Source organism: Bos grunniens, chromosome 1, assembly GCF_055505025.1.
Source record: "Bos grunniens cultivar Pamir isolate PY7600 chromosome 1, Bosgru_T2T1.0, whole genome shotgun sequence".
Classification (NCBI taxonomy): Eukaryota; Metazoa; Chordata; class Mammalia; order Artiodactyla; family Bovidae; genus Bos; species Bos grunniens.
In genome coordinates, this window is record NC_141165.1 from 64617961 (window position 1) to 64634942 (window position 16982).

At 35.5% G+C, this 16982-nt stretch overlaps 1 protein-coding gene across 4 annotated transcripts in view; it reads left to right on the plus strand.

Moving 5' to 3' along the window:
- Positions 1-16982, plus strand: part of LOC147379552 (uncharacterized) — a 201524-nt gene that overhangs the window by 73688 nt on the left and 110854 nt on the right. For all 4 annotated transcript variants that reach the window (XR_015161935.1, XR_015161938.1, XM_086394907.1 and 1 more), the window contains one exon: positions 16914-16976. Coding sequence is in view for 2 of the 4 variants with exons in the window: in XM_086394907.1 (XP_086251033.1) it covers positions 16914-16976 (63 nt within the window). In the remaining 2 variants the exon portion in view is untranslated. The remainder of the gene's footprint in view (positions 1-16913; positions 16977-16982) is intronic.

Here is a 16982-nt window from a genome sequence, read left to right on the forward strand (position 1 = left end):
GTCATACTTTCTTTACTGTCTCCATTTGTTTTCTCTTACTGGAACTATAAATGTTACAGTGCTGGAGCAAGTGCCTCTAAAATATTGACATTGCTTCTTGTTAGTACTCTGATAGCAATCTTATTTTTGCTTATTTAATGGTATTTAGTAATTGTATTTTAAATATAGTCTATAGTCAGATATCATCTGATATCTGATAGTCAGTTATGCATCTACCCCTTTTAACTCACTACTGTATTTATGAAAGAAAATATTACCTTCCTGGAGATGCTATTTTTTTCCCCTCTGGAAAGAAAGGAAATTAACAGTTGGACATCAGTGCCCAGTCGGAGAAGGCAATGGCACCCTACTCCAGTACTCTTGCCTGGAAAATCTCATGGACGGAGGAGCCTGGTAGGCTGCAGTCCATGGGTTCGCTAAGAGTCGGACATGACTGAGTGACTTCACTTTCACTTTTCACTTTCATGCATTGGAGAAGGAAATGGCAACCCACTCCAGTGTTCTTGCCTGGAGAATCCCAGGATGGTGGAGCCTGATGGGCTGCCATCTATTTGGTTGCACAGAGTCGGACACGACTGAAGCGATGCAGCAGCAGCAGCAGCAGCAGTGCCCAGAAGCTCACCTTCTGTTTGTAGACACTTTAGTCCTACCTGATAATTCTACTTTATTAACCAAGAGTTGTTTTTCCTTTGGATTAATTTGAAAGGCTTCCTATGAAAGTGTTCACTGAATAAAAATGATAAAAATTGACTGGTATACTGTTTTCTAATAAAAGTGGCTTATTTTTTATATTACTTTGCTTAAAATCAGAGGTATATATAATTTGGAACAACCTCTGTGATATACAGTTCTGTTTTTGCTCAATTTCTATAAATTTTTCACTCTATAAAAGTTAAGGGAAAGTTATAAAAGGTATGTTTTAGTGATTAATGGGAACAAAAGTCAAACTTGTCATTTCTGTAATGTTGTTATACATCCAAAGAATAGCAATTTCATTATGAAATTTGAGAAAAAAAATCAAGAAATGAATTAATTTGAAAGCCTAATATTTAACAATATGATTACAAATTTCAAATTGTTTCTCAGGTTATTAAAAAATAAATGCAATTTGAAACTACAATGAGGTACCACCTCACACCAGTCAGAATGACCATCGCTAGAAACTCTACAAATAACAAATGCTGGAAAGGGTGTGGAGAAAAGGGATCTCTTTACACTGTTAGTGGGAATGTAAATTCATACAGCACTATGGAGGTTCCTTACAAAATTTAAAATACAGTTGCCATATCATCCAACAGTCCCACCCCTGGGCATGCTGCTGCTGCTGCTAAGTTGCTTCAGTCGTGTCCGACTCTGTGCGACCTCGTGGACGGCAGCCCACCAGGCCCCCTTGTCCCTGGGATTCTCCAGGCAAGAACACTGGAGTGGGTTGCCATTTCCTTCTCCAATGCATGAAAGTGAAAAGTGAAAGTGAAGTCGCTCAGTCGTGTCCTACTTCTTAGTGACCCCATGGACTGCAGCCCACCAGGCTCCTCTGCTCATGGGATTTTCCAGGCAAGAGTACTGGAGTGGGTTGCCATTGCCTTCTCCGACCCCTGAGCATACATCCAGGCAAAACTATACTTCAAAAAGATACATGTACCCTAATGTTAAATGCAGCACTATTTACAGTAGCGAAGACATGGAAGCAACCTAAATGTTCATCAACAGATGAATGGATAAAGAAGGTGTGATATATGTATATACAATGGAATACTACTCAGTCATAAAAAGAATAAATTAATGCCATTAACCACAATATGGAAGATCTAGAGATTATCATACTAAGTGAAGTAAGTAATAGAGAGAAAAACAAATATCATATGCTATCACATTTATGTGAAATCTAAAATAAGATGCAGATGAACTTATTTGTAAAACAAAGACAGACTCACACACATAGAAAACAGAGTTATGGTTACCAAATGGAAAAGAGGTAGGGAGGAGAGCTAAATAAGGAGTTTGGTATTACCAGCCACAAACTGCTGTATGTATGTAGACACAAACATCCTGCTGTATGGCACAGGAAACTGTGTTCAATGTGCTGTAATAACCATAATGATAGGAATATGAAAAAGAAAGCTGAATATAAAACAGAATCACTTTGGCATGTACCAGAAACTAACACAACATTGCAAATCAACTTACTTCAATTAAAAAAATAAAATAAATGAATTTTGAAAATTCTTTTGTATTTAAAATTTAAAATTAATTTTTAAATGGATGTCATTTTCCTATAGTTAAATACATATGCTTTCACTGTATATTGGATGTGGTTTTTTTTTTCAATCTGAAGTTTAATTGATTTTCTACGTTATTATTAGAGAAAATTAACAAAGTTTCATATTCTGATTAAGACTTGGATTTATAGAATTTTTTTGTGGAGAGTATTACTATTTACATATCATCTCCTGATTATTAAATGTAACATGAGGGAACTGCTTTTCTGTGGCAGTGAAATACTGCCAAAATAAAGCATTATGAAGTTTCATCTTTAATTGTAGTACTTCTAGAACAATTATCCTAGCAGTTCCTTTTCATAATCTGAGAATAGTATTTGCTTATTATATTTAATTGAAAATAGTGTTGATAGATATATTAAGGTGTTTTCCTGGTATAATATAACATAGCAAGTGTTTCTGCTTTTACTCTGCATATTATATTCTTTTTTTCTTAATCAGCTTAAAAAATTATATCTGAAGAAAATCCAGATGAGATATTTAGATAGTGAATAGCTGATGTTTATTTTGGATTAGTTTTGAGGAATTTAAAATTTTAAGCTGAAATTTTAAGTTTTTTTTTTTTGAAAACATTTGTTTTAGTTATAAGACCTAATTGGTACAAAGTGACACAGCACCAAACTAAATATATACCTTGTGATTACTCTTTAACTGATGGTATGATGGATTATTATTCGATTAACTTGCTCATGTCCTTCAATATGTTTCTTTCAGTATTTCCTAGTATGTTTCTGTCACGTAACTGATTTTCTCCTGAAACCAGAATGTCACTAAAAAATTACTCAAATGCTTAGAGCCCATGTAGGTAAAAATAGATAAATGAAGTATAAAGATGATCTCTAGTAACTAACAAAAGGCCTTTATTCTGGTGAGAAAGTTGTTCAGTCGTTCAGTCGTGTCTGACTCTTTGGGACCCTATGGACTACAGCTTCCCTGACCTTCACCATCTTCCCAGAGCTTAATCAATTAAGTAGCGAATGTGATCCTAAAAAACTGGAGAGTATGTGCTCTGTTAACCAAATTCAACCAGTTTTTACTATGTGAGTATGATGGCCCAGGCTTGCAGATCTTCCAATTCTATAGAGAAGCTAAAAGTGTGTGTGTGTGTGTATGTGTATAATTTCCTGATTTTTGAAGTATAGCAAATAACTTTTAAAAACCACTGTATGGACCAACACTTTTTGGCATATCAACTACTGATAAATTGCTTTAGGATCTCTGATTTAAAGTTTTATGTTTAAAAATAAGACTTTGCTAGTAATATTTTAGGTAGAGTTTATTTTGTGCAAAATGATTTTTTTTTCTGAATTTTACTTTAAATTTTAATTCAACAGAAAGTAGAACATTTAAAACTAGAAAGAGACGTGGTATCATTTCTTTACACAAAGAAGCAGATACATTGAAAAGAAAATAAGATTAAAGGTAATAAATAAAATCTAATATTCCCCCGTAATTCTGTGAATATGAAATTTAAAGTATAAAATGTGAAATTATAGATTATAGCTATTGTATAATTTGGCTTTGAGTATATAAAATGCCTTTTTGTTGTTTTTTTTTGTTTAGTGTTTTATATTACTTTCATTTTTTTTAAATTTTATTTTATTTTTAAACTTTACATAATTGTATTAGTTTTGCCAAATATCAAAATGAATCCGCCACAGGTATACATGTGTTCCCCATCCTGAACCCTCCTCCCTCCTCCCTCCGCATACCATCCCTCTGGGTCATCCCAGTGCACTAGCCCCAAGCATCCAGTATCGTGCATCAAACCTGGACTGGCATCTCGTTTCATACATGATATTTTACGTGTTTCAATGCCATTCTCCCAAATCTTCCCACCCTCTCCCTCTCCCATAGAGTCCATAAGACTGTTCTATACATCAGTGTCTCTTTTGCTGTCTCGTACACAGGGTTATTGTTACCATCTTTCTAAATTCCATATATTGTACAAAATGATTTTAAAAGCATTTTTGATTCCCAACTTTTAAAACCCATCAACCTATAAACCAGACCTGAGGTTGACAGTTTGCATAACAATAGCTGTTTGGAGACCATCTCTCTCTCTCCCTTTAACATCTCTGAGTCAATCTCCTTTCCTGTGTTTCCACGTGGTGTGTTGTACTGTCCTTATTCCCCAAACCAGTTAATTAACAAGTCTAGTTAAAATCTTCCCTGGTAGCTTTTGTTTCTATTCACCTGACATTCATCTATACTAGTTGACATCCATCTCCACATCCATCTCAACTATTTAGTTGAGTCTGCCATTATCTTTTATCTCATTAATGACACTGTTTTCTAACTGGTCTCTGTTCTTTTAGTATTTCAAATCCATTTCTCACTTGAGACAAAGAAATGACCTAACTATAAGGTAAATCATAGCCCTGCTTTAGATCTTTCAAGGATTCTCCATTAACCTGAGAATAAAATCTAATCATCTTAACATGACCCATAAGGCCCTTTGGGCTTCAAAAGTGGTGCTAGTGTTAAAGAATCTGCTTGCCAATGCAGGAGACATAAGACATGCTGGTTCAACCCCTGGGTTGGGAAGATCCCCTGGAGAAGGCAGTAGCAACCCACTCCAGTATTCTTGCCTGGAAAATCCCATGGACAGAGGAGCCTGGTGGGCTACAGTCCATGGGGTGGCAACGAGTCAGCCATGACTGAGAGACTAACACTTTTCACTTTCACTAAGGCCCTTTATTGGGCTTCCCTGGTGGCTCAGATGGTAAAGCGTCTTCCTGAAATGTGGGAGACCCGGGTGCGATTCCTGGGTCGGGAAGATGCCCTGGAGAAGGAAATGGCAATCCACTCCAACACTCTTGCCTGGAAAATCCCATGGACAGAGGAGCCTGATAGGCTACAGTCCATGGGGTCCCAAAGAGTCAGACACGACTGAGTGACTTCACTTTCACTTTTAAAGCCCTTTATTATCTGGTCTTTGGTTACAGGTCTAACTTTATCTTTTGCCATTCCTCTTTATATTTCATGCTATAGTCAGCTTGAACTCCTTCGATATTTTTATTTTTTCTTGTTTATGGACCTTTGTAAATGTGGTCCTCCCTCCCAGGCCTCTTCCCTTTCTCTATTCTGCAGCAGTTTGCTGTGTGAAGGAGAGGATGAGTAAACCATAGGAAAGTTTAGATCTATTCTGACTGCACTGAGTACGTGGTTGTCCCAGTTGCCTTTTCAAAGACTAGAAGCCTGGTCAACTTTTTAAGAAACAGAATTAGCAGCCCTGACACGATAAGTCTCTCTGTATTCTTTTCTTTTTTTCCCTCAAGATAAAGGCTCAGTGATTTGAACTATCCAGAGTATGAAAAGCTCTGACATTACAAATGTATGTCATAATTTACATGAATCAGCAAGTTCTCTCTCTGTGAGTCTCTGTTTGTGTCTATCTGTCTGTATCTGTGTCTCTTTCTCACACATAGTCACACACGCCACCCGTGAGATTGGCATATCAAATCAAATATATTAAATGAGCGTTTTATTAGAAGCAGAAATCCTGACTCAAACCAACACTTGGAGAATATGTTTAGTATACAGATTTTCTCAAACACGGGAAAAACATTTTCAAAGGAAGTAATTTTTTTGTAAGACTTTGAAATATCAGATCATTCTAAAGTTTTACCATTTAGATTGAGGGTAGCCCTTGGCAAAGTTGTTCAAATGAGTGAATGATGAGTAAAAAGTGTTTTTTTTTTTCTTGCGTGTTTGTGTGTGTGTATGTGTGGTGGGGCTGGTGTTTTGGTGCTTCCTGCCTGTCTTTCATTGCTCTTCTCTTTCCTTCTTGTTTTTAATATCCCTCTCAAAGAAATGCCACATATAGTGTCATTCTATATGTCCCATGGTACAATGGAATCATTATCTTTTGTGTCTTCTACATTGTCTTGGTATTAATAGAGTTAGTCGTTGAGTGGACTATTTTGTAGTCATATAACAGCAACCAGAAACTTAGAGATGACTGAAACCAAGGGTAATCATCAGTTAAATTCATCACACCTGTAATTACAGGTTACACCTGTAACCTGCCTTCGGTGATCAAGCTCACTTTAATCATTGCTATGAAACTGTTGCATGTCCTTGAAGCTTCACAGAGCCTGAACAATATGTTTTGCCCAAGTTACTTTCTGGGAACTTGGAGTCAGCTGTATCTAATTGGAGCAAAACTAGTTAGGACCACCGATCCTCCAACAGGGCATGAACCAATGTCTGCTCGGTGACCTTTTGATATCAGAGGGCTGAGAACTCAACCGTAACAATAATTAACTCACCTTTTTCTTATCTCTAATCACTTTTCCTTATGTTCCCCATGCCTCAGCTTGATCCCATAAATATCTAGGGTCCATTATCGTCGGGGACGCGGATTAGAGATTTGTTCTTTCATTTCCTCACTTGGCTGCTTTGTGAATAAACATGCTGTTTGCTGCAACAGTGTGTGGCTTGTTGGTTGTCAGGTAAATGGACCTGATTCGATAATGTAACCTTGTTAAGTGATGAGACTGATGTGTGACAAACTCTCATTTGTTTTATTAAAAATGCTTAAACAATGACAGTACCAATGGAATAAGCATAGAATATCCCATGAGGAAAATTTTTAAAAATCTTTTCTAATATTAAAAAAATTTAATTAATTGGAGGATAGTTCCTTTAAAATGTTGTGTTGATTTCTGCCATACAACAATGCGAATCAGTTATAACTATATTTATATATGTATATATCATCTTCTTGAGACAAATTCTTATAGCCATAACTCATTCTGTCATTTCAGTATAATTTTGGCTTAATTCATATAAGTTTTCTGTAAAAGCAAAGATTGATGATAGTCACCTAATGGAGTATTCTTAAATTTTTGTCTGCATCTCTTATACAAATGCACTTTGTTTAAGCTTTCCTGTAACAAAGATGTAATAGATAGTTTAAGTTTGAAAACTGAACCTAAGACAGATGACAACAATGGAGTGACAGGAAAAAGAACTGCTCTGTACCAGCTGGATGAACTGAAAATAGATGGAAGATAAATTCTATCTCATGGGATTTGCTGCCTGCTGGAGCTAATCCCATTAACCCACCTGAGGCTTAACACTGCCTCATCTGTGGAGAAGTGTCTTTTTCCTTATTTATAACTTTGCTTTTCATATATTTGCTAGGTCATTGCCAACTTGTGCTTAAATATAAAAATCTAATTATATATCTTACTATTTTAGCAACCACAATCATATTGTTCTGTAACATTACTTTTTCTCCTTTTTAAAATTCAGTTCATGAACAAAGTAGAAAGAATCCAATAGGTACATTATTCTCTTTCTTTTGAGGGATAAGTGATATACCATAATTGCTGTAACATTTTAATAGTTTCAGGTGTATAGTTTAATGATTTGTTATTGTATGTATTGCAAAATTATCACCACAGTAAGTCAGCATTTGTTCACCATGCATATTTGCAAGCATTTTTTTCTTGTGGGAAAGTTTTTTTCTTGTGAGAACTTTCAAGGTCTACTCTCCTAGCTACTTTCAAATATGCAATACAGTATTATTTACCATGGTAACCATGTTGTGCATCTCTTCCCCATGACCTAGTAATTTTATAATTGAAATTTTGAACCTTTTAACCTGTTAGCCACTCCTCCTGACCGCTGCACCTCGGGCAACCACCAACTTGTTCACTATATCCGTGTGCTTTTTTTTTTTCTTTTTGGTTTGTTTTAGTTTTTTGCTTTTAGATTCCACATATAAGTGAGATCATGTGGTATCTGTCTTTCTCTGACTTATTTCAGTTAGCATAATATCTTTAAGTTCTGTCCATGTTGTCGCAAATGGTAACACTTTTTTGTGTGGCAACAAATCACACTCAATTTTTTTTTTTGGTCTGAAAAATATTCTAGTGTGTGTGACACGTTTTAATATTTGTTTATCTCTTACTGCACACTTAAGTTGTTTCCTTCTCTTGGCTATTGTAAACAGTGCTGGAGTGAACATGAGAGTGCATATATATCTTTAGCTTTAGTATTTTTATTTTCTTGGCATAAATGCCCCCAAAGAATTGCTGGCTAATATGGTAGATCTTTTAAAAAATTTTTATGTTGCTTCTATTCTGTTTTCCAATTTATATTCCAACTGACAGAGCACAAATATTTGTTCTCCTTTTCCTATATCCTCACTCACACTTATTTCTTGTCTTTTTGGTTATAACCATTCTATTAATAACAGGTGTGAAATCATAGCTCATGGAAATTTTTCTTTCCATTTCCCTGATAGTTATGTTGAGCATCTTTTCATGTGCCTTTGGCCACTTTTATGTCTTCTTTGGAAAAATGTCTATTCAAACAATTCTTTTAAGGGGAAATTATAAAATAATTTTTTATGAATATAGGTGTTCTCTTTCTTCCTGTATCGTCCATATCTATCTATTTTTTCCCTCCTTTGAATTAAGAAAAGCTGCTTGAAATATGATCTGTTTTTTTAAATGATTATTCCCAGTGTTACATAGTTACTAGCATCATATATTAAAAATTTTACTGGAGTATGATTTGACTACATTAAAATACAGTTGCCACCACCTCCTCATTTAATGATGAGTACATCAGATGGCATCCTAATGCTATCTTTGGTGTATCAAGGAATGTATAGACAGTTCTAAAATGATGATATTTTTATGGTACTTTGGGAAAAATGGATGAAATTGTTTGAAATAAGTGGATGATGATAAGAGAGGGTGTTCAGCCTTCTTGACCCTGTGAAGCTATCCCTCAGGAAGGGATAGCCATAGACAAGGTAGGAAGCTATGTGGATTGAAATAATGTCTTAACAGTTGTGTACATGTAATATCTTCAGATGAAAGTGAAAAAATCAATTTTATAGAGAGTTTGTCTTTATGACTAACCACAACTGAGTTTTTTTTTTTTTTTCTAATAAGGTTTAGCACATGGTAGATAATCAACAAATTTTGAGAAGCTGAAAGTTATATGGACAGGCCATTCAAATGACTGGATACATTTTTAACTTTTAACATATTGTTTGATACTTACATTTAAAAAAGAACAAAACCCTGAATGATAATAGTAGCTACCATCTTGAGGGCATGCAGTATGTATCAAGCCCTCATGAGCTCATTTAATCTTCATAACATCCTTGGAAAACAATCTGGGTTCTTATTCTCATTTTATGTCAGAAGATTTTGTTTCAGAAATTTTAAGCAAGTAATAGAAAAACTACCTGGGAGGTAGTAGAGCAAGAATTTAATGAGACCGATCTGATTCCAAGCTGAAATAAATACGTTTGTCCTGTTTGTAAGGAGGATTACTGACCTGTAACGTTTGTTGAATAAATGATATTTGGATCTCGTCTCTCACTTTCTACCACTTTTGGCTTGTATGTCTCTGCGTTCACCTCCATCTCTTATTTCATCATCCTCTGTCAGTAATGATATTTCTCAGACAGAATGTATGGTATACTCACTGTACCAGGAGACTAGCATTCCTGTGCAGACACTGAATCAAGGCCTTAACCTCATTAGCACTCGGAGCCTAGAACTCCTGCTTTCAAATACTAGCTCTGCTTCTTAGAAACCCTGTGATTTTGTACAAGCACAGTTTCTTCATCATTGTATAATAAGAGTAAAAATAGTATCTGCATGATTATATGCTTGATTATTAAATGATTTAATAAATGTAAAACATTACATACTGCCTGACATACAGTAATTAATCAATATTTATTAACTAATGGTCACTTTTCATAACTTTTCTAAAGGAAATAATATTAGGGAGAAGTAAATTTTAATAAGTGACATTTTAAAATAGCTAACTCGTGTTTAGTGATGCATTTTGTAACACTGAAATTTTTCTTAGTCTTTTATTACTGAAATAACTGAGAAGCACATGACAATTGTTAGCATTTCTGTTCAGAATTTTGAATGTGCTGTGAAGTATTCCATGATGGAGGATGGAGTGAAAGGAAGTTGTCATGATGTTTCAGGATACTTGTACTTAATAAGTGTGTTCTATTCTACTTTCTTTTGTAGTTAAATATTGATTTCTAGGAAAGCAGTAGAAAATTGGGCACAACTGAGTGATAATAAAAGGACTTTTACTTTTATTTAAAAATGCAATTCAACTTTTAATTATCAAATTTGATGTGCAAACTCTTTGGTCACAGCTAACTCTGTTGTCAAGGAAATTCAATGACAGAAACTTAGGAAGAGATTTATGTGGTTGGCAGGTTCTAAAGAATCAGTCCTAATGTAGGGAGGAATTTGCATGGATATTGTAGAACAATGGTTAGCAAAGCATGTATCCTATTTCATTGAAATTACATTCAAGTATAAGTATTTTGGGTGTTCTGGGAATTCAGGGTATATCAACAAAAACATTCCACTTGGCCTCCATCCTGTTCATGCCTTCTATTTCGTTTTGAAAATGGGATGCATAACTTCTCAATGATGAACCTGACTGGGAATTGTCAAGTTATGTCCCCCAAGCCAACTCTAGTTCTCAACTCCAGCTGTTTTCAAAAAAAATGTTTTATTGGAACATATGCAACCATGCAAATGTGTTTACACACTATGACTTCACCTTGCAGCATAAAACTGAATAGGCACAACAGAGACCATATATTCAGCAAAGCCAAGAATAATATATTTATGATCTGGACCTTTACAGGAAAAAACATTTGCTAATCTCTAAAGCAGATAGATTTAAATACACCCACAAGAGCTTATTCCAACTTGATATTTCATACTTTCTCTTCAGAGAAGATTACCTCTCCTCACTAGGTTTTCTGAAGAGCATCAATAGTATGGGTTAAATATGACTACTGTTTCATGTGTTAGTCTTTTCCTTTCCTTTAGATTATAAACACTCATAGCATGTTTAGATTTATAGAAATAGCCTTATATAAATTACAAGTTATCACAAACATAGAAAATGTGACTATTAAAATATTGAATAGTACAACTGATTCATCTCTTGTATGATCACCTTATTTTGTGAAATGACAAATTTGTTGAAGTAATTGAAATTAAGCACATTGACTTATTGTTCATGAGACTTGAAAAAAGACAAGACTATGGGTATTAAAAAACTTTAAAACAAAAAGGCATTCATGAAATTATTAATTTCCATTAGTGTCATTAACGGAGAAGGCAATGGCACCCCACTCCAGTACTCTTGCCTGGAAAATCCCACGGGTGGAGGAGCCCGGAAGGCTGCAGTCCATGGGGTCGCTAAGAGTCGGACACGACTGAGCGACTTCACTTTCACTTTTCACTTTCATGCATTGGAGAAGGCAATGGCAACCCACTCCAGTGTTCTTGCCTGGAGAATCCCAGGGACGGCGGAGCCTGGTGGGCTGCTGTCTATGGGGTCGCACAGAGTCAGACACGACTGAAGCGACTTAGCAGCAGCAGCAGCATAGTGCATTTGCAGGTGAGGATAGTTTACCTGCTCTGGGGAGATGATGCTGATTATTTAAAAAGTCAGAGATAAAATAAGAAACCACTAAACAAAATGATTTATTTGATTTATTTGCTTTTTGGTAAACTTGATTCTGTTTTGTAACCTTTGAAACATGGATTTTATGGGTGACGGTATTAAAATTTACACTCCCTCTAGACTGTGTTGTTAATCATTATTGCTCTGCTGGGCTTTAGGATTACCTGCCTGCATTGCAATACAACTTCCTTAATATTTACAATTGAAATACCAATGGTTCTTAAGACATCTCATATATTTCTATGAATGAAATGGAAGTTACAAGAAATAGAGACTTGCCATCAGAAATAAACTTCAAAATATTAAATTCTTCCTAAAAATCTGTAGAACTTTTTAAGACCAATGTTGATTTTTATACTTCTGAAATAAAATATCCAATCTTAATGGTTGTATATCTGATACCAGTGGTTGTATTTTAGTGCTTCAAAAGATAAATGAATTCATTATCTAAGGATAGTTATGGTATAAATAAAAACAGCAAACAATAGGTGCTTCATTTATAATTTAGTTCAGTGTGCCAGACATTTATTAAGTCTCTACTTTGTGAAAGTCCCTGCAGAGATGATGTCAGGTACTTATCTTTGGAGGAGGAGGATTGAAGACAGACACAAGCACCTATGATACTTTAAACCATGCAGATCTATTGCTATAATTTTAGAAGCTCCCATCTTTTGCAGAGAGCAAAAGATACCAGAAATGGATCTTAGAGCTCCCAGATGACATTCAGGAAAACATTCTACACTTTTGGGAATATTTCTTACTCTTATTATCTAGTAGCAGTTGTCAAGGAACTGTGTTAAGACCAGGGCTTGAGTTGTGGAAGCTATCCTGTATCTTTGACAAAGCAGTAAGTGATCTGGAGATACAAATTTGACCCTGAACTAAAGTCGTCCATGAGATTTTCAGCTCTGCCAAATTCTTAGCATTATTGAGACATTGGTCTTATTCGTATCTTTGGTAGGAACTTCCCTGGTAGCTCAGTGGTAAATAATTGACCTGCCAATGCTGGGGACACAGATTCTATCTGTGATCTGAGAAGATCCCACATGCTGTGGAGCAACTAAGCTCATATTCCACAACCATTGAGCCTGAGCTCTAGAGCATGGGAGCTGCATACCTAAAGCCTATGTTCTGCAATGAGAGAAGCCACTGCAAGTAGAATCCTGAGCACCTTAACAAAGAATGGCTTCTGTTTGCCACAACTAGAAAAAGTCTGTGCAAAACAACAGAGACTTAGTACAGCCAAGATTAAATAAAAATAAAAATAATAAAAAAATATTTTGGGTAGAAAAGGAAATTTGCATACAGAACTTGCTTAAATTTGGGAGTTAGGAGGGACAAAGACTGTTTTGGAGGAGCTTGCCCACCAGAGCTTGCCCAAGTTCATTTATTGAGTTCTGTTACGATTCAAAGAGTGAAAGGCAGCATTGATCTCAGGAGCTCATAGAATAGTGAGGGAGATAAAATGTACATTGAGGTTTTCCAAGCTACTGAGGGAAAATTGGCTTGCGTAACTGTTTTACACTCAAATCTCTTCTGGGGAGGAGAATGTTCTCAGAGTTTCTTTTTTTCCAGCACTCTTTTTCTGCTCATGGAACCCACTTTGTTTCAGCTTTTTACATTCACTTGGTCCTGCACCAAAATTATATCCCCTATTGGCTTTCACAATAAATCCATCATATTAAACTTGCCATGACAGTTTGTACATTACAGATTTGGTGGGTTGTGTAGGAAGAGATCACTTTATCATGGAGCCCCCCATCAGCTCTACTTCCTATTTTCCCCATCTGATCATCTCTGCTGGCTCCCAAAAGCTAAGACTCCTAATACATGATACTGTCTTCTTTATCTACCAAATACCACCTGCTGCCGCTGCTGCCGCTGCTGTCGCTGCTGTCGCTTCAGTCGTGTCTGACTCTGTGCGACCCCATAGATGGCGCCCCTGTCCCTGGGATTCTCCAGGCAAGAATACTGGAGTGGGCTGCCATTTCCTTCTCTACCTGCTAAGGGCAGTCTAATATTTTCCCCCTTCCCACAAAAGTTCTGGTGATTTTTTTTTATTGTTGCATAAATATTATAGAAATTGCAGATGGGATGGAGAGAGAGAAAACAACACAAAAGAACTTAGAGAGTTTGGAAGAAATCAGGTTTTAAACTGGCAGACTGGAGCATGGTGATACAATACAGCCTGTGCCACTTTAAATCTCCATTGTAGATCTTGGAACAGATTCCTTTTAATCTCATTCCAGCTGTGTGGTTGATAGTAAAGTGTCTTTCCAAAGTATTCCCAGTATTCTCTGAAGTTAGGAAATAACTGCTCTAGTAAAAGGATAAAAATTATAAAATATGGACCTTTGATAGTAAAATCTGCTACTTGAAAGAAATGCAAGTTATGCATAGAATCTATTACAAGGAGAAGCACAATTATTAGGAAATGATGGGGTTATTGTGATTATTAAAAAACCTCATATTCTTTATTTTAAGCACCAGATCATTGGCAACAATTTAAAAAAGCAAATACCTGTATATATTTACATATATGAAGTGAAAAAATATATTTAATATTTTACATTGTGTGTGTATAAAGATTAGCACAAATTAGTACTGCTGAAAAATATTTGAGTGACAGGATCCATATTAAATTTCTTATGTATATTACAATACAATATTTCTTAGTAAAAATAAGTGCTATAAAGCCACTTCAATAAAACTGACACTATTTAGTTTTTAAGAAAAATTGGTATTTTTCACTAGTTGGTTTAGTTCATAAAGGCTTTAAAAGTATAAACAAAGACATCTTTGAGCTAAACTTAAGCTTGGGATATAGATTTTTTCTTATTTAATATTTTTTGTGATGCTGTGTAAAAATAAAAGTACTTTGATGCTATTTGAATTTATTTTACATGATAATTCAAGAAGTTGGACAAATTAATTCAGTAGCTGAATGACATTGTCGCAGAATCTGTTTCTACCCTTCTCTGCCATTCTCAAGATGTTACCTATGTCCTAATATTAACTTTCTTTATGTTTTCAAGATGAGTAAAGTGGTTCTAGGAATCATATCCATATACAACAGCAGGAAAAAAAAAATTTTGTTAGAAAGGTGGAAAACTTTGCTCAAAGCCCCAAAATACCTTTCCTCCCATCTTGTTGACTAGATATGGGTAACCTATATACCCTTAAATCAGTTCCTGGCAAAGGATATGGGTTCACTATGATTGGCTGAGTCTAATCAGAGTTGTCTTGAACCTGGGCATAATCAACCTCCTCAGAGCTGTTTGGGAAAAAAATATAGACACCTAAGATGAATCAGGGCTGTAAAGAAGAGAAAGCAGTGGGTAGGAAGCCAGTAGCGTCTGTGGGAGAAACAGCATCAGCATTTAGGCTGGTGCTTCTAAACCCTAGCTGCACATTAGAATTACCTGGAAAGCCTTTAAAAAAATATGTTGATTTACTTGTGTTGGGTTGCACATAGATATTAACATTTTACAAAAATGTTCCTGGTAATTTTAAGTTTGAGAACCACTGCACTAGGTAATTGAGGGTAGAATAAAGAAACAAAAACCTTCATGAGTTTGCATACGTTAGCTGCTCGAGCAGTTTTCCATCTCTACTAAGCAGTACCTGAAGTTACCAGCGACCATCAGAGTAAGGTTACCAACACAAATCTTAGACCACAGTTAATCTGCCAACCTGAGATGATGATGATGTTCACTGAGATGATGTTCACTGCCGTGGTCAGTGAACATTTTCTGAGAATGCACGATGTTTGGGTACTTAAATACCCAGACAGCCTTCACAGCCAAGCAGAGATGGTGTTTTATGTAAAGGTAGGAACATTAGTTCCATTTTTGTGATGAGAGAGCTGAGTTTCACAGAGGGAAGAGATAGAACTAAAGGTTTTATCTTAGAATTCTTACAGCCATGGTTCCCTCCTTCCACTTATTTATTGTTGCTACTTTTGTTGTTATATTTGAGAAAGATGTTATTTGTTCTGGTCAAAGTAAAACCTTGTAATTATAATAACTATTGTTTATTAACAACATATTATGAGCCAAGAACTTGTGCTAGGTGCTTTATTCCTGCCCCAACATTTATTTAATCATTACAGAAATCACATGCAGTAAATAGTACCAACTCTATTTCATAGAAAAGCAAATTGGAACCCAGAAAGTTTGTTATGTCTCTGAGGTTTCTTATTTAGTTCATTTCTCTGTGATCTAGAATTTGAACCCATAATGCAGTGAAATGCCAAAATGTGTTTTGCTATGCACAAAGATTTGATTTTGTGCAGCTTATCAGTTCAGTAAATATCTATTGGTTGACTAATAGGTGATAGATACTGGGCTACCCTGTGTTAGATTGTATTTTCCTTGCACAGTATAATTTACATTTTTTAAAGAAATGGGTTGAGGACAGTTACTTTGCACCAAACAGTTAATATATGATCAAAGGAAAATTGAATGAATACATGAAGTGGAATCTTTAGACTGCTTAATTTGGAGTTGCTCAAATTTTTAAGACTAGTGAAACTACCTTGGCAATAATTTCCTTTTCCAGAGGAACTTGTTAAAACATAGAAAGTAAAGTCTTTAAAATATATCTTATATTGTACTCTGTGATATTTTCAAACAAATATTGAGTTACTGGAAAGTGTGTCTTGAGTTGTTCAATCACACACCATATTACTGTTTTTGATAAAAGAGTACTTTTTTAATAAAAGACATAATTGGTCTGTATGGCTGACATTTATTTAGATACTTGCTTTAGAATGTTTTCTTCTAATTGAAAGACAAGAGGAAAATCAACTGAACAATAGCTAATAAGGACTGACTGGTTTAGTTTTCACAGAGATAACATTTTCCAAATTACTGAGTTATGATATTGAAAATGAAGGGCAGGCTCCTTGTTGGGAAAAGTGTTAGAATAGCCCTAAAGCAGAATCTCATTAAAGCAACTGTCAGGATTCCTGTATTTTACCATCACCTCCCCTCTTCTGTAAGAAGCAACTGTCGTTTTGAGGGAGTGTACTGCCAAAGAGGCATTTACAAATAAATGAAAAATGTCACAATTGATTTCACTCCTTCCAGAATACTGTGTGTCAGCTTTGTCATAAACTGTCTTTGTTACTCTCTGTTTTAGATCTCCCAGCTGGACATTGGAAATAGCTTTTGATGGTTTAGGGCCTCTTTCACTTGACCTCAGGTAAGC